Source organism: Ambystoma mexicanum, chromosome 13 (assembly GCF_040938575.1).
Source record: "Ambystoma mexicanum isolate Mex_15411 chromosome 13, UKY_AmexF1_1, whole genome shotgun sequence".
In the NCBI taxonomy this organism is placed as follows: Eukaryota; Metazoa; Chordata; class Amphibia; order Caudata; family Ambystomatidae; genus Ambystoma; species Ambystoma mexicanum.
In genome coordinates, this window is record NC_090938.1 from 97202226 (window position 1) to 97220745 (window position 18520).

An 18520-nucleotide genomic window follows, 5' to 3' on the forward strand; every position below is an offset into this window, starting at 1 on the left:
TATATGTTCAGGTAGTCCAATAAAAGTATCACAAACTGCCTCTTGTGTGAATTTAAAACTACACTAGCACAACAGCACTAAATGTTTCTGTGCAAAATGTTCAACGTGTGGCGTGCATCCATACAGTGAAATATTAGAAACAACTTGAAATAGGTCTTGAATTGCACTGCTTTGAGTAGGGTGGCAAAATCCCTCTGACCTCATTCCACCAAGAAATCAGAAATATTCGCAAATCAGTCACTTTGTGGCATGGTTGACAGGACGCTGATTTAATTCACAGTGCATGGGATTGGTGTCGGGTCTTTCGATAGCCAATCAGTACGTTGCCAGCTGGAATGTGATTGGCTTCCTTTAAACAAGTGGACATGAAGATGTGTTGTGCCTTTAGAAAGTATCTGAGCAACGCCACTGGTAGAGTTGTCTTTGTGTCAACATTTCTCTGCGTATTGCTTAAAATGGTCACCCTGAAGAAGCAAGTGGTGTGTTTTTGTGGTTCTGGTTGATATAGGTAACTGGCAAATAATGCAGGGTACTCTTAAGAAGTCATAAGAAGTATGTCTTCATGGATTGCTTTTTCAGTCCCTTTGCCTAATAACCACAAGTTTGGCGTCTGTGAAGGCACAACCTTTGCAGAATCTTTTTTGTTGAACTCGCCTGCAAAGAATTGATAAGCTCCTTCTGCCATGAGATACACCTTTGGGAGAGAACTGAGCTATGGGATATAGCTGTAGATTCTTCAAACTGTGCCCGACTATGCCAGCCCACGCCATATGTGTGCGCCAGGGGCATACAGAAAAGAATCTGCAGTAAAACCTGCCCGAATATCCACGCTTGCTTGCATCTACCGCCAGAAAGTGGCAGTCAATGCAGTCCGGAGGCATTTGGGCCAATTCAATGTTAGTGAATACCATTGCGCGTAGGCCGCGTCCCTGCAATGCGCCCTAATGGCAAGCGCTTTAGACAAGCGCAAGTGCGGTCTCTGTCGGGATAACATGAGTCATTGGCGGATACTCCTACATCCTCTCTCATTCCCTCCCTACCTTTGGCATATCGCGTCTCACGTAGCCAGGAGCGCAATTGATTTTTTTCTAGCATAAAAATGTTTTGTTCTTCACTCATTTTTATTGTGGAGCTAGGCACGTCCCCTGTCTTGGCAACGCCCTGGGCTTCGTGCGTCAGTCTTTTTCTCCATGCATAACCAAAAGTTGAAGGCTGGAAGGTTTTCAATATATCATAGCCAGGGGCACAGCTCTGGGCAACGCTCCAGACCATCGTTCTTTGCCTACGAAGCCATTACAGAAGTGGAACGACCATATGCAGATCAGCCTTGGTCCCACCCCAAAAGAGTCAGTCCAGTCTGAACTGCTAGGTCACATCCCTTCTGCACGAGACCACAAGCATCCCCAGACATGTTTCGGCCTTGTTGGGCATCATCAGTGAGGAGTAGCTTGGGTCTCTGGCCACAGGTCTGGGGGACTGTCCAGAGCAATGCCTGAGGTTAAGATTAATATAAAACCTTCCAGCCATCACCTCTTTTGTTTTGCCATTTTCTCCATGCATGGCATGGCTGGATGCCATTCAAGGCACGCTGAGGTTAGTCTGCTGTTTTGTGTGCATGGAATTTATATAGTTCAAGCTTACCTGTTTATTTCGTACACACTTTTGATTTTTTAACTTTCCATCCCTCTACCCCCCTAAATTCGCCCCAAAAACATATTCTTTACTTCCTACTTATACATTCGCTTCTTCAGACATTTATTTCTTCTGGCTGTCTCTTAGTTTGCATTTTAGGGTTAGAGATTGGGTTCGGATTAGGATTTAGTCTAGGGTTACACTTAACGTTATGGGTAAGGAAAGGGTTTTAGGGCAGTGAGACGAATATGGCTTAGAAAGGAAGGTCTCCCCCCTGGAATTAACTGCATTTTGAAGGAAGAAGGGGGGGGGGGTTAGGGCTGGCTTTAGAGTTTGAGTAAGGGCTTAGTTTTGGTTTGGATTTAAGTGTAGAGGCAAGGAAATGGTTAGCATGTTGTATGAGGGAAGTATAGGTTAGGGTAAGCTGATGGCCAAGCGGTATGGTTAAAGGCATGGTCTAGTAAAAAATGTTATTTAAAAAATAGATAGGCAACATAAAAAAAAATACTAGCATTCTCTTTTTTAAAACTTCCGATGTAAAATTATGAGCTATTCAAGCTCAAAATTCGCAAAAGCAAGCACATGGGCGCATCCATTTTGTGAAATGGATGCCCTCCTGTGCTGGCTTTTGCTTTTGCGGCATTAATGAAGGAAAAGCCAGCCAGCTGTAGTAAACAAAAGCTACCGCTGGGTGGCTTTTCCTTCATTAGTGCTGTACGCGGAGGACGGGGACCGGAGACCAGAGCAGGAAAGCTGCAGCTGAATCTCGGTAAGTGCTATTTATTTAAAAAAAATAAAATAAAAATAAGCACTAGCTGTGGTTTTTTTTCTACGTTTTCCGGGCTGGAGGAGCCAAGAAAACTTCGAAATAAAACCGCAGCTTTAAAAACGTTGTATTTATGTTTGCGGTCGCTTTTGAAGCTGCGTTTTTTCTTTCCAGGTTTCTCCGGCTCGGAGGAGCCTGAGAAACTCGGAAAGAAAAACCGCAGCGTTTTCCAACACAACCGCGTTGTGTTTCTGCACGCGGTTGTGTTTACATGCCGCGTAGTGTTTCTGCCTGAATCTGCTTTCCCATTTGGGGCTCTCGGGCTCGAGAACCCCAAATGGGAAAGCAGATTCAGGCAGAAACACAACGCGGTTGTGTTGGAAAACGCTGCAGTTTTTCTTTCCGAGTTTCTCAGGCTCCTCCGAGCCGGAGGAGCCTGAGAAACTTGGAAAGAAAAACCGCAGCGTTTTCCAACACAATAACGTTGTATTTATGTTTGCGGTCGCTTCAAAAGCGACCGCAAACATAAATACAACGTTTTTAAAGCTGCGGTTTTATTTCTAAGTTTTCGGGGCTCCTCCAGCCCAGAAAACTTAGAAAAAAAACCCCAGCTAGTGCTTATTTTTTTTTTTTTTTTAAAAATAGCACTTACCGAGATTCAGCTGCAGCTTTCCTGCTCTGGTCTCCGGTCCTCCGCGTACAGCACCAATGAAGGGAAAGCCACCCAGCGGTAGCTTTTGTTTACTACAGCTGGCTGGCTTTTCCTTCATTAGTGCCGCAAAAGCCAGCACAGGAGGGCATCCATTTCACAAAATGGATGCGCCCATGTGCTTGCTTTTGCGAATTTTGAGCTTGAATAGCTCAAAATTTTACATAGGAAGTTTAAAAAAAGAGAATGCTAGTATTTTTTTTTTATGTTGCCTATCTATTTTTTAAATAAAATGTTTTACTAGACCATGCCTTTAAGTGCAGCTGCAAGGTTAGGGTTTGGGTTAAGGGTGAGGTGGGGCGAAGACTATAGGTTAAATATGGTGGTTACATGGGGTCTCCCTCCCCCTGTAAGTACAAAGCAAATTTGAGAAGAAGTGATATAACGAAGAAGTAACAGTAGGAAGAGGTTAGCTTGACAGTGACTATGTGGAGAAGTTAATTCAGACGAAGTAGAGGCATCATTAGTCTACATACGTTCCCTGGGTCTTCCAGCGCCGATTGGCACTTCTCTGCAGAAGACCCTCACTCTCCTTGTCTTAAGTGCCTGGGCCCAGGCCACAGCAGGTCTTGGTGTCTCGGCTGCAAAGCATCTTCTGCCTGCCTCTTGACAAGGAGACCGCCGTGCTAGGAAGATGTCTTGTCCTGTCTTCTGCTGCATCACCACGAAGAACATATCCAGACTAGAAACATAGACTGGTATGGCGATTTCTTTCTGGGGACTCGCGTCGAGCAGTTTCCTCTCCTGAGACTGTTTCTGGGAGGGGCCAAAGCACAAATGAATTAATGTCTGCTTGAATCGCACGGAAGAGTGGAAGCTGAGTCATGCGTGTTCAAAAGATGAGTGCCGGCACTGGGACGAGGGATCGCTGACATATTAGTGATGGCCTTTGTCCACAGAAGCTGGGATCATGTTTTCATGAGGCCTAGCCTCCAGATATTTTGGCCTGTTATAGGCTCTCAGAGAAGTGGGGAGCATGGCCCAGAGGTGTAATTCCCTATGCAAAGAACCCATGCAATCCTGTAAGAGGAGAGATGAAACTTAAGCTCCTCTATGAAAAGCCCAGAATATATTGTTGGGTTGTCCTGCCTGTAGCTCTCTAGTCTGTGTCTAACTGATATCTAACGGGGGTGGCCATCTTAACTGACCCAATTCCTATCCGTAGTTTCGGTTGAGAAACAAATGAAATGCCTGATCTCAGCCACTACTACTCCGGGTAATGCTCCACATGTGAATCTGAAAGAGAAACCTACAACAATAGTTACCATCGGTGCACCGCCTACACACATGGACTCATCCCTACGTATTCTAAACATCTTCATAGTTCCAGAAAACAATTCCAAAGATGCTAAAATTTACCACAGACCTTTCACTTTGCACCCGTTAAACGTATTCTCAAAGAAACACCATTATAGTCCCATGCTTTCCCTGTATTCGCAAATGCCCAGAAAAAGACGCTGGCCATTCCATGTAATGGCAGTGTAAATCATTATACGTTGCTTATATTAAGTCAATTTCGTTTAATCTCAAGGAGTCTATCATTGACTCCTTATAGATCTTCGGCGAAACATGTTTTAGTCCTTCTTGGGTTTTAGTACCTTATTCAGGGGCAATCCAGGACAGTATCCTTTAAATATGGAGATTCTTTTAAAGACCAAACTTCTTTGTTGCACTTTTTTTGTAGCAGTACTTTTAGAAATTGTATATTTGGCAATGGGTTAGTGAGACAATCCCCATTCTCAGTGATCGGCTTTCCCTGGTTCTGGCCGACACCTTAGTATGAATTCCTAACTACTGGGAGGATGTTGTTCTACTCACAGCACCCTTCCTATTATCTCAGATCAGCTGTCTGTGCAAATGCATAAGAGCACGTTTATCCCTAGTGATCTGATATGGCATGTATAACGTGCTGGTACACAAGTGTCTCACAAGTAAATCCATCTAATTCACTCTACCCAGATCACAGAAGGGAGCACAGGGCCACACATGTTCAAGGGTTGCAGCCATGCTGATTGACAGCCAATTGAGTTGAAACAGATTTCAGTTTAGCTGTGTCTGCCATCGGGTAGTTAAGTGGAGAAGTGTACTTTAATTTCACACAAAAAAGTTCTGGAACGGTGCAAATGGTTGCAAAAAGTAGTGCAACTGTTAACAGTACAAAATAGAAGTAGTGGAAGACCCTTTCCCACCGTTCCCGCTCACTTCAACCACTGCCTATTGGAATTGTCCAGCCTTCCAATATTAAAAAATAAAAAATTCATTCAGTGCTGCTGGCGTAAGGTGGCAGACTCCGAAAAGGGCCCATGTTATAAATGATACTCTGCTCATCCTATGTCCACTGCGACTAACTTCTTCGGTAATGAACAATCCCCTTCTTGCCTTTTCATATGCCTGTCTTCCTGCAGTTCAATTATGTATTGTATGTAGGACTTACTAGGTTTTTAAAAGGATGTAGACAGTGCTCTAATAAGTCATTCAGCCCCTACAAACTGAAAAATAATTGTTCTAACTCTGTTAAATTTCTAGAAGGCTAATCGTCAAACCTATCAAAATTGTGCACACAACTTGCGAAATTAAAAATAGGCACCGCGCAGCCAGGAGTTATCATTCCGTTTGACGTTTCCGAAAGTCAAAACATGTGGCTAAGTTCTGTTACTTTAATAATAAATGTTGTTTGATGCCAGTGCCTGGGTAATGCTGATGTTGCGGTACGGACAGTGCTCATACTCTGCACGTAAGGATGCCAATGCGCGCAAAGCTTTGAGGGGATCGTATTCTTTTCAAAGAATGAATAGAGAACATGTAGCCAAACTACGGTTACAGGGAAGTAACTCTGTCTTTTTTGCTGTATGAATAGTCAGTGCAAGCTGTTGGATGCATTTATGCAAATGTGTGTATTTAATAAGAGAAGCTACCAGGTGCCAATAAAAGAATAACGAATATTCCAGGGTAGAAAATTGGCACTCCGGCCCGAATGTCCTAGGGAGATGTATTGCATAGTGGGGCAATCCTTGAAATGTACATAGTAGTTCTACACCTAGGGTGGGTTTTGCAAAAGAGTTGCCATCGGAGATTTGGTTCACATCTTGGTTCAAAACTGGCCAAAGATCACATCGTTTGTGTACGCCTGTATTTTGTATGCGTTTTACTGTGCACTTTGACACCAACATTCATAGTCTCAATCAGACGAAAAGCTGAGCAATCCCTTTCTTAAATTTCAGAACTTCCCTATGGCTGGGAGAAGATAGAGGACCCCCAGTATGGGACATATTATGTCGAGTAAGTATCCTGAAAAAGCCATTAATTTCACATTCAGATGATGGCCTCTGTAGTGTGCATTTAATTAATAAATGTTCTGAAGTTATAGCATCCTTGGATCGTGTATTTGGCATTCAAGGTTACGGGTGCAGTATGCCTTTTTGTGTTTTTTTTTTTGTTGCTGTTGTCTTCTCGTTCACTGAAATGAAATCATAAAACAATAACTTAATATTTCACAGTGTCATCTACTGCATGGACATGAGGAATAGGGCTTGGCAACTCAACAAAAGCATCAGTGCTGTATTATGATCAGCTCGCATGAACAACAGAAATGGGTTTGTTCAATAGTATAGTTAACAATGAAGTCAACAAGTCAATCCTAGGAGGCATAACTCTTGAAAAATGTGGCCATACTGTATAAAGCAGTGCTTTATAGGTTTTCCAGCAAATCAAAATAATCCACCTGGAGAGCTATGGCCAGATAGCCAGTGGAATGTCAGAAACCCAAAGCAGTCTAAGCTCTAGGCTGCTTCTCTGATGCCCGAAGTAAATTTGCATGAACGGCTATCGTACACTGCAAACTCACTCTCTGGAAAACCCAACCGCGCCCTCCTTGGTAACGAACCTTCAATCGCTGTGTTTCATAGTACAAACTGCGGCAGTCTCCCCATCAGGCTCTTCTATCTCTGTGTTCTGTGACAAATCCTGAGATGTCGTCACTTCTCCCCGAGGGGGGGGCCCTTCCCATGAGGCCAGGGAGGTGAGGCCGCTACCCGATAGTCCCCCTGGGTGTGGTACTCATAAGGAGGATCTCGTGGGACGAGACTCCCCCTCTGTGGGATCAGGGAAGACCTCTTAGGTGAATGTGGTACAGCACACCTCCCCCTCCACCCACTTCCTTTACCTCCCCTCAGTCCAAAAGGTCTACCTCCTCTTCCCTTACTTCCATAACACACACCTCCATGTATATATGTGAGACTAAATACCCTACAGTTACTGGACGAGGAAGAGTAGGGATGACTTAATGAAGATCTCCTTGGCCGTTACTAGGACGAGGAAGTGCAGAACAATGAAGAGTTCTCCTAAGAACATGAATGAGCATTCTAGTTGTCTTTGTTCATTCGACATAGAGAGAGGAAGGACTTACCAGCAATCCTTTGTTTTGAAGTATTGAAGTCAGGGGAAGGAAGAGACTCTCCCTGGTGGTGGAGAACCAAGGAACAAGAAAGAAGGCATCCTCCAGATACCCAATAGTGAAAAAGCAACTATGGGCAATAAGGAATGTTGATGTTTCATCTGGACCTTTACCTTTTGAGTTTGAATTGAGAACTTAAGTCAACCAGGGGATAGCTCAGGGGCAACATGCTCGCCTTGGAAGCAAGACGACACAGACCAACAAATGTTTGACCCCTGTGTCCCCGCTTAGAAATCTCTGTGTATTAAGTGCGTTATAAATAACCATTTATAATTATAACTTTACTGCTTTTTGGCATTACAATCTGGAACTTTGTTTTGTGCCTTTTGTGCCTTGGAAAGGGATTGAGTCCTGGGGAAGGGAGAAATTCCTTCAGGTAAAGATCCCACCTAACAACTGGAACTGTGATTGGCTGTCCAGAAGAAGGGAGCCATTCCTCTTGACCAAGAAGATCCACTACTCTTTAGTTTAGTTAGAAGTGTGAGGGACAGAGATAGGGACGTTGGACACAGGACGGTGGACTATTGATTTACACCGACATCCTGACCGAAATCTTAGCACTTTTAGTTGCGACAGTGAAACCCCTCATACATATAGGGAAAGGTCGGTTTTCTCTTTATTTGGATCTTTAGTCTATAGCAATCACTATGCCACCTGTGTCATTCTCCTCCTTCTGCACCCTCACCGTTCCAACACACATCTAACATCTGGTGCTGCACACCACTCTCTGAGAGTCTTGCGGCCCACCCGAAGATGCTAAGCTATGTCTTCCCACAAGACCCACACCAAAAGGCACTTTTGCCAGATACTTCATGATGGACCCATCACATGGATGCTCTAAACCGCCTACTAGGCCCTTTGCTAACTTCCGCTACTAACATCTATATGCAGCCAACTAGGCTGCCCATACATGGCACTCAAATGGTCACAACCTACAGTGTTATTCTGTTTTAGGAATACTATAGTTATACCAACACAGTTACAGGGTTACCTGGACATTTGCATAAGTTATTACATTTCAGAATGGATACACTTGCACCACTACCTACCAGGTAAGCACTTTGCAACATATATTACTGTTACGAAGCAGCTCCCAACCTTCTTCGGTTGACATGCTAGGTTTATTACAGCTTCTCAGGACACCATCACAAGCAGTTCCATAGTCCTTAAGTAAGTTACATTAATAGGACAGCCCATCACCCAGGCTTCAGGCTGACTACCTGCCCAACATAGAACCTTCCCTCAGGCATTCCGAACTCACACACAAACACTCCACATGACATCACAACATTCCCTCTGCATTCCCACTACCAAGCTCAGCCAAACACAACACATCTCCGCCCCTTATCTTCACTAATCTCTGCTCGCCCAACGGTCACTGTCTCTGGCATCTACTGACTCTGCTTTATGCACCATGATCGCTTTACGCTTTACCAGTACAAAGGACACATCCCTTCACCCTGGCTTCATTTACTTTTATTTTCTTCATAATCGGGAGCTTTCCCTGGCTTTGCCTTGTCCCTTGTTTTACCTGCTGGGACATATGATTACACCTAATGGGACAGCTCTGCTCTTCCTTTATGAGCAAACCTCGCACTTTACATTGAAAGCAACTACTTCCCACTTCACTTAACCGGGACAGCATCACTCTTCTCCCTATGGGCCAGCTCCTTTCTGCATCCTATGCAGCATGACTTCTCATTTCATCACTGGGACACAGCTTCCTTTCATCTTCTTTCACCTTCTGGCCCAGCTCCCTCCGGGACCCGGCTCTCCCTCCAGATCATGAGCTGCTGGTCCCTCATGCTACGGGGTCTACAGGGTCTTTTTCCTCCCCCTTTGGCACCCTGGGTGATGGGTCTTACTTGTATTGGGGGCAGTGTTGTCCTCCTTCTTGTCCTTTCCTTTCCTGCACCCCCCGCAGCAGGTTTCTTCAGCTTCCTACTTTTTCTTGCACTTAGGTTCTTCTTCTTTAATCCCATCCTCATCGCTAATGTTACGAAGCAGCTCCCAGCCTTCTTAGGTTGAATGGATACAGTTACACCCAGATTACTTTTCAGAACACAGTTCAAGGGGCAGTCAGCTACTCATGGATAAGTAAGAACTCTGTAAGACTCTTCAAGCACACCACAGTGTTACACTTTTAGAATGGCAGAAGCTATTCAAGGGGAGTAAACCCCTATTTGCCATACACCAACACTTTTTCCATTACAGGAATAGTTAGTTACACCAATGATACTTTTCAAAGAGTGTAACACGATTCTAGGGCCAGAAAGGCAATCGGCAGTTCAAGGTAAGTAAGAACCTAATGGTGGACATTTAGAATGGCACTATGCAATTTGAGGTGATTAAACCCTATTGGTAAGCTTTTACACTTATTCAGTTTAAGGAATAATTCAAAAATTACAACTCGGTTACTTTCTAGAAGAGTGGAACACAATTCAAAGTTAAGTAAATAACCTATTATACTTTTCAGAATGGCAGTCAGCAATTCCTAGATAAGTAAGAATTTAGTAACACTTTGTTAGCTATTCTATTTCAGAGAAACAGTTACAACACTAACACCTTTAGCAGGAAAGTACTTTTTAGCACTTGTTAGCTTTTTAAGACCGAGGCTTATATGTTTCAAGTCCTTCCCTATTATAAGGCATGAGCGATCTTGCAGGCAGAACAGGGGCACTAGTGGTCTAGTGGCCAACGGTAGGCAGGTCAGGATGAGGCTCAGATGTAGGAAAGTCCGAGTTCCAGAGGACGTATGTTCAACAAGTAAGTACAGACTTCAGAGTTGGTAGAAAGTGTTCAGGGTCTTGGTAGCAGGCTCCCTAGATGCGTTCCAGCATTGGGCCTCGGCGAAAGGTATGGAGGAACTCCCAAACGCACAAATCACCCACTCAGCCACACAGGATCGACACAAGACGTAAGGTAAGTATTACCCAAGCCTACTTTATACCTCAGCAACGAAGAAGCGTTTGCAGATGGACACTTTCATGCTGCAGCAGCACAGGACCCAGTCTCTGGATTCTTGGTCGTGGTGATGAAAGAACGGACACTGGCTTGGAACTTGCAGTAGCAGTTGACAGAAAAGGCCCCCAACCAAGGATTGTTTGGTGCTTTTCCTGACCTGACTGGCGCCCTTTTACAGGTTGAAGGACAGTTGTAGCCTGTCAGATTCTTTTCACTCTCTCGGTCCAGCACTCCGGTGAGGGGTCTTTAGGGATTCGAATCGTGTCTCTGGATGTCCAGCAGGAGTCCATTAAGGTTTCAGCGAGAATCGGGCTTCGGAAGACCGTGCACAGCACTCCGGCTCGAGGTCCCATGATATTGGCGGTTTGCAGCCCAGGAAGGTTGCAGCGCGTAGTGGGAAGGTTCGTTTTGCAGGTTGTTTCAAGACTTTAACAGTCCTAAATTCTCTGGGTCAGAGACATCAGCTTCAGGACTTGTAGGTCACATGGAAGAAAGGGTCAGAACAGGTTCTGGTTACAGAGCAGGCATCTCCGGTCGCTGGAATCAGCTACAGCCATCTTCTCTTCATCTTCCGCTTCAGATTCAGCTCTTGTGGTTGACGTGTCTTCAGCTTCCAGAATTGGACAGTTCTGCAGGAACCCACTCACAACCTCTGCAAACTCTCCCTGCAGGGCAACCGACCCCCCAGTGGGAACTGGATTCTCTTAGGCACACCAGCAGAGTTTGACTCCTCCCTCACTTCCTGCCTTCACAGTCACGCTGGAGCCTCGGCAGTCTGCACACAGGCTTCCCATCGAAGACAAAACTGCAACCAGGACCTTCCCCATCCAGGAAAGCAGAAGAAGACCCAAGAAAGGGCCAGCAGACTACAAATGGTGAAAAAAGAAAGAAGCCACCATTCTAGCAGAATGGTGACCCTTCTGTGCATTACCACGGCTGGTTTGACTGCCTGCATGTAATATTAACACAAAAGTCTTAAAAGTATGTCCACTGCCACCAGCCATAATTGTAAGCTTGCCACAGTAACAGAAATGGTACAGGAACAGTGAGAAAGGGGGATACCATGAGCTCCCCAGCACTCCACATAAGGCGGGTGTGCTGGTCTCCCATATAAAATATGAAGGGGATGGAAATCCCTCTCTACCCTTGGGAACACGAGTTCACACAAGGTAAATCAAGAGAATATATAAAGGGATCACCCCATGGGCAACCCAGGAACACTGCACAGAAAGTGCTGTGTGCCGCAATGAATAATGTAAGGCCATAATCAAAAATACACTATGGAGAGTCACAAAAGGACACCCATAAAAAGAGTGAAAGCAAGGGTGAATGGGGAAAAAGGTTCCCACTCATTCAGGAACCAGGAAAAAGAATCCACAGGTCCAGCAAAAAGGTCAGGGGATCTCTCAGGTGAGGAAGACTTAGCATAGAAATGAAAATCTAACCTAACAATCCTAGCACCACAAGCATGCAAAGCCCCCTTCTGAGAACAAGGGCCTCTGTGCTTCGGACAAGTAACACCTAGAAGCAAACTTGCAGAGCTCTGAATCCCTCTGGCCTGCAGGCAGCAATGCACCATCAAAGCTGTCTTGCATGTCCATGTCCCCTCTAACCTTACCCAGCCCCCGCCCCCGTCATGTCGCCTAAGCACGTAGAGACCACGCAAATAGCAGTCATGTATGGTATTAATGCTAGTATCTTAAACTAATAAAGAGCGTAACATTTTCTTTTAAATAATAATGTCAAATGTGTGTTTTATTTTTGTATGAAAAGCTGTGTGGATCTGTCCTTATGATGCTGCCATTGCAGGGTCAACCATCATTCTAAGTGAGGGAGGTTTATGCCCGTCAATGTTTGGCATCTAGAGATGGCTGAAAAAAAGACTGCACAGAGTCAGGGGGTCCAGGTAGCGATGGCTTCCATTGCTCTTGTCTGTCAAGGGTCTTCTCGTGTGCAGCATTCTTTATTTCCCAGCTGACTGTGAGCGGGGGCACTTAACTGCCTGTTAGCGCTACCCTTCACTTAAGGGTGCATATTTTCTCACGCTTGAACTTTCTGCCTTTGAGGCCGTTTTTGAGCCTCTGGTGATATCATGTGACTGTTCTGAAGGGCACCAGACAGCGAAGAATTGAGAGCTATAGATTAATCGTAACCACTGGCATTGCCCTGCCCCGGGTAGCTTCTTTTCACAGTTGTATTCATCTCATCTGTTTGCAGACGGGGGCCAAACACATGCAAATGAGCATTGGCCTGCCACCAATGGGTGAATTCCAGCTCGAATTGCTTGGCTGGGCCCCCCGCGTGGGAACACACGCATCCACTGGCATGTTCCAAACTGCTTGAGCGTCATCAGTGAGGCGCAGATTGATCCTATAGGCGCAGCGAGCGAGAGACCCTCCAGTGAACCTAAAAGGAGCCATTCCTGCCATCCCTTTGCGCTGGACTGGACTGCTTTAGTTGCAAGTGAGAAACACTAGTAGCCCTGACATGTATTGAACCCCAGATTTTAATAGTGGAAATAACCTAAAAAAAGGAATGCTTTAGGTTGTTTAGTCTCACCTTTGCCCTTTCTAAGGGGGTTGTCCCAGAAGAACCCCATGGCTTTCCCTATTACCTACTGCCATTCCTTAATGTGCTTTTTCTTAACACTTTCCTCATTTTTTGGGTCCACGCATTATTGAGAGATATGTTATTGCAGAAGGCATTTTTCAGAAGGTTTTTTTTATTTTTTGCAGGATGAACACTAAGCTTGTTGAACCGCAATACAAGCATAGATACCAAGTAGAATCAAAGGAGTATTGGTTAGCGGCAATGAGTCCAAGCGTTTGTGTAAGCAAACCAGGACTGAGCAAGTGATTATTTTATTCCGACAAATGCATTTTTAATCTGTGCCTAAGATAGCAGTTTCTATTAGGATATTGGCTCCATCAGCGGAGCCTTCCATATTCAATCTCTGTGCCAACTGTATTTTTTTAAAACAGTAAAATCCGTGCCACTGTAAAAGGAGAACACTAGCAGACCACTAGCCATGGCCTTTGTATTTTTTTAAAACAAAATCGACTTTCGGCCGCACACACTGTATATTTTCAAAGCACTTGCAACCCACTGGCTATTCGGACATGCCCACTCTATGCAGCCCACTAGCCATCGCCTTCGGCCATAGCCAGTGGGCACAGCCTTTGGCCGTGCACGCTGCATACTTTAAAACACTTGTATCCCATTGGCCATGGCCTTTAACCATGCCCACTGTATATCACACCCACTCGTCCATGCCCACTCTTTACTTTAAAACACTACGGAGTGGCCAGTGATTTTTCACCCCAATCTCACTGTTTATACCCCAATCACCTTTTTTTTTTTTTTTTAAAAAAAAAACCTTTTTCCCCATACCCCAGGTTATACCCGTGGTTATTGGGGGGAGTTGTTGGGGGACAACAAAATGCTTCCCTGTCCTCCCCGACTATCGCCAAGTGCCCCTTTTATGTGTGGCTGCTGCCCCTGACCCCCTGATGGCCTCCTCACCTCCCCAGCCCTTTCCCACCACAACACTTTGTGTTTCTGTGACGCAGCTTCAATTGAAATGTCAGGTAGCCGCGGTTATAAAATATTTCAGCCTCGTGTTGCCAACTTGATCCCTAGTCCCCCCAACTCCCAAAATTCACCTGGTGTCCTCTTGCCTGGTGGCATTTTCATGTTTTTTGACCTACAAATGGCTTTTATCTGTGTTTTATACTAATAGCCTCGGTTATAACATGGGATATAACTGCGGCTATCTCTCGCAACGTGAAAACAAAAAGATGGTCGTTTAATTTTTATAAACACCCTAAAAACCTGGATACCCAATGTATCTGGGCATATTTAGCTATCTATTTTGGAGAAGGGGGCACCCCTTCCCTGTCCAATTTTGAAAAAGTACTGGATGGAATAACCCAAATCACAAAAGGTTCGCAAGTCAACGCTTTGTGCCCAAGTTGTTTCAAACCTGCTCCAAATCGGTCTAGCGGTTTTCGCTGTGTGGGGGCGAGCAAAAATTGACCTTTCGAAGGGATTGTGTCCTCCGACGTATTCCTCATCTTAGATATCTCCTTCCAGCTCTGCTGGCCTCGGAAAAATTTTTCTCTCTCTAGAGGGCGCTGCGCGTCGACGTCCTCCGAGTCGATGTCCCTCGACAGCCGCCGTATCGACGTCATCCTGCCTATAAAGGCCACGCGCAGCGTCCGTTGTTCAGTTCCGTTTTTCCGCGCTTACTCAGTGCCTCGGAATACCGTTGCTCAGTTCTTGTCAGATTAATACCTAGTTATCTCGAGTTATTCGATCCGTACTCGATGGCTTCCTCGTCGGAACCGACAACTCCTCGATCCGGCTTCAAAAAATGCAGAGATTGTGGGAAAAAGATGTCGCTGACTGACCCTCAGAGTTTGTCTGTGGTGTTTGGGAGCTGAACACCATTGTTCGGAATGCGAGGACTGTATGTCCATGACAGCTAAGCCCCTGAAGGAGCGTAGGGGGAAGCTGGAGAAAGGTAAGACTTTTAAAGCTTCTTCTTCGTCGACGAAGTCGAGACACTCGTCTCCTCGTCACCATTCGCGCTCCAGGTCTCGGAGTGGGTCCCATCACTCCTCGAGATCGAAGCACTCGAAGAGGAGACGTCGAAGATCCCCTTCTCCGTCTTCCTCTTCCTCTGTTTCACCAAAAAGAATCCCTTGCCCCACGAAACATAGTTCCCGGGCTGAATGGGAGGAATTCCGCAAAAATATGATGAGCGTCTTCGAGAAAGCGGCCTTGACCCCCTCGAAGACTGCCGAGAGCGATGCTCTGTTCGAAAGACCCGAAGGTCAAAAACGCCGCGAGTCGCAGTACCCGGCGAAGGAAACCTCTCGAGCGCGTCTCGAACCCTCGAGTAGGACTATGACCTCCAAACCTTCCTCGAAGGTTCCGTCGACGAGGGTTCCGTCGACGCCGAGGTCGGTGTCTTCGACGCCGTTGTCGAAGGGACCTTCGACACACGGGTCTGTCGACTCGACGCCAGCTTCGACACCGGCGTCGACGCCAAGAAAAGTCACGGTTACGACACACCCAGTGACTATCCCCAGGTCCTCGACGTCGATGGCTTCGAGATTGTCGAGTAGAATTCCAATTCTGTCGAGGTCTTCGAGGCCTCCGCCTTTGTTTTCGACGCAACGTTCGAAGCCGTCGGCGTCGACGACATCGAGGTTTTAGAGGCCGATAATGACAAGTTCGGCACCCTCTGCCTTGGAAATGGGATTTACTCCCTTTATGAGTTCAGAACAATTGAGAACTATGTCCTCAATCTTGGAAGAGGGTGAGTTGTCTGAACAGGAAGACACATTTGAGTTGCAGGGACCTGTAACCCCAATTAGAGAGGAATTTTCCTCTGAAGAACGCAGGTTAAAGGATCTTCATGATTCCTTACATGAGGCAAGTGGATTAGACACTTCCCCTGAGGTGGAGTTTGCTAGGCCAGACCCGGGGGAGCATGCTGAAACCCCCTATAGAGCCTTAATGGCCAGGATCACAGAGTTCATGGGGTGGTCTGCACCTTCACAATCTTTCCAACAAGATGACCTCACGGATATTCTTGACAAAGGCCCACAGGAGGATCCTGTGGTGCCTTTTCATAAAGCTCTTCAGAGGAAGATTATGACAAACTGGGAAACCCCAGATGTCGTACCAGCAGTAAATAAAAAACTGTCTACAAAGTACAGGGTATCTTCTACAGACCCGGAGTTTTTGTCTAAACACCCATCCCCAGAAAGTCTGGTGGTACAGGCAGCATCCTCTACCGATGTCAAGACGGCTTATCCTACCGTCCCACAGGACAGGGACGATAAAAAAATATGATGCTATGGCAAAGAAAGTATTTTCAGCATGTAGCATGGCGTTAAAATCTGTGAATGCTACTTGCACCCTTGCTAGGTTCAGCCATACACTTTGGGAGTGTGCTTCTACAGCGGCTGACTGCATCCCGGAGGGAGAAGAAAGGGATGCGTTCCTGAATATTATACAGGACGGTAAAGACGCTATGTGCGAATCCCTCCAGACGGGCATTGATTCGGCTGACAGTATCAGCAGAGCAATGGCGGCAAGTACATCAACCAGGAGATTCGCTTGGTTGAGAAAGTCTGGTTTTGCCCCAGATGTGCAAGCCAGACTCTTGAACATTCCATTCGATGGCTCTTCTTTGTTCGGGAAAAAGGCGGATGACAGTTTAGAGAAACTGCAAACTTCAAAAGCAGCAGCTAAATCCCTAGGAGCTGCAATCCGTCAGACTCCTTTTCGTCCCACAGGAACCTCTGCGAGGGGCAAGTCCTTTCGCTTCTACTCCGCATTCGGAAGAGGTAGAGGACGACCGGTTCAAAGGGGACAAAGAAGAACTACCCGAGGTGGACGGGGTAGATATTCAAAAGCCGCAGCAACAGCAGGTGCCTCTTTACCATCGGCATCTGCATCAGCCGCCCCAAAACCACTCTGAGGACTTCCCTCACAGGACACCTGTAGGAGGCAGGTTGACTCAACATCTGGCGGTATGGCAGGCTATCACGTCAGATGCTTGGGCATTGGAGACAGTTGCACAAGGTTACTGCCTGCCTCTCCTATGCATACCTCAGAGTCATCCACCTGGGATCAGCTCTCAGAAAGCTCCAGATCCGCTCCTCTTGCAGGAAATTTTGGACCTGCTAGAGAAAGGTGCCATAGAACCGGTACCTGTAGCGGAGAGGAACAAGGGCTGGTACTCCCCTTACTTTCTCATTCCAAAGAAAGACTGAGGACTGAGACCCATCTTGGACTTGCGAGAGTTGAACAAATTCCTCAGAAAAGACAAATTCAAGATGGTCACTCTTTCTCAGATCCTCCAGGCCCTTCAGTTCCAGGACTGGTTGGTATCTCTGGACCTTCTGGACGCTTATTTCCATGTGCCTATCCATCTCAAACACAGGAAATACCTGAGGTTCGCAATTGGCAACTCTCACTATCAATTTCGAGTGCTGCCATTTGGGCTGACCTCCGCCCCGAGGGTCTTCACCAAGTTAATGTCGGTAGTGGCTGCAAGTCTAAGGAGGGAAGGTATTCACGTCTACCCCTACCTGGACGATTGGTTGATCAGGGATGTTTCTTCGGAACAAGCTCAGATCCAGCTAAATCACGTGTGCCACTTCCTTCACAGACTGGGCTTCTCCCTCAATTTAAAGAAGTCACAAATGATACCATCGCAGAGACTCCAGTTCATAGGAGCGATCCTGGACACTTCCCTGGGAAAAGCCTCGCCACCAGAGGTGAGGGCTCAAGATATTCTACAGATGGTCACCAAGTTCCAACATGCCCAACGTCTCCCAGCCTTCGACTTTTTGAGGTTGCTAGGCCTCATGACTTCCTGCATTTTCCTAGTGCCAGAGGCTCGCTTGAGAATGAGATCCCTCCAGTGGGCACTGAGGACTCCGTGGTCACAATTCTCAGGGAGAATGACAGATCTTCTTCAAGTTCCCGACAGAGTAGCTCGAGACCTTCAGTGGTGGGCCTGTCAGGAGAACATTCTGAAAGGAGAACAGTTTTGGCAACCCTGGCCGGAGATAACAGTAGTCACGGATGCCTCACTCACGGGGTGGGGAGCCCACGCCAACGACTTGACCATCAGTGGTCGTTGGTCTCCATCGGAGTCCAGACTACATATCAACCTGTTAGAGCTGAGAGCCATGAGACTTGCGCTGAAGGCATTCCTGCCAGCTGTACAAGGGAAGAACGTCCTGATAATGACGGACAACACGGTGGCCATGCATTACCTCAACAAAAGAGGAGGCGTAGGATCACTACCCCTGTGCAGAGAGGCGATGCAGCTCTGGTTTTGGGCAATCAAAGAAGGAATCTCTCTATCGGCAGTTCACCTAGCCGGAGAGAAGAACTTGACAGCGGACGCTCTGAGCAGGCAGGGCACAGTCTCCCACGAGTGGGAACTAGCTCAGGAAGTCCTTCAAGAGAT

General features: G+C 46.4%; 1 protein-coding gene across 2 annotated transcripts in view; it reads left to right on the forward strand.

The window, feature by feature from the left end:
- The window catches only part of MAGI3 (membrane associated guanylate kinase, WW and PDZ domain containing 3), a 1006442-nt gene that overhangs the window by 589968 nt on the left and 397954 nt on the right, over window positions 1-18520 (forward strand). For both annotated transcript variants that reach the window (XM_069633359.1, XM_069633360.1), the window contains exon 7: window positions 6329-6386. In XM_069633359.1, coding sequence (XP_069489460.1) covers window positions 6329-6386 — 58 coding nt within the window. The remainder of the gene's footprint in view (window positions 1-6328; window positions 6387-18520) is intronic.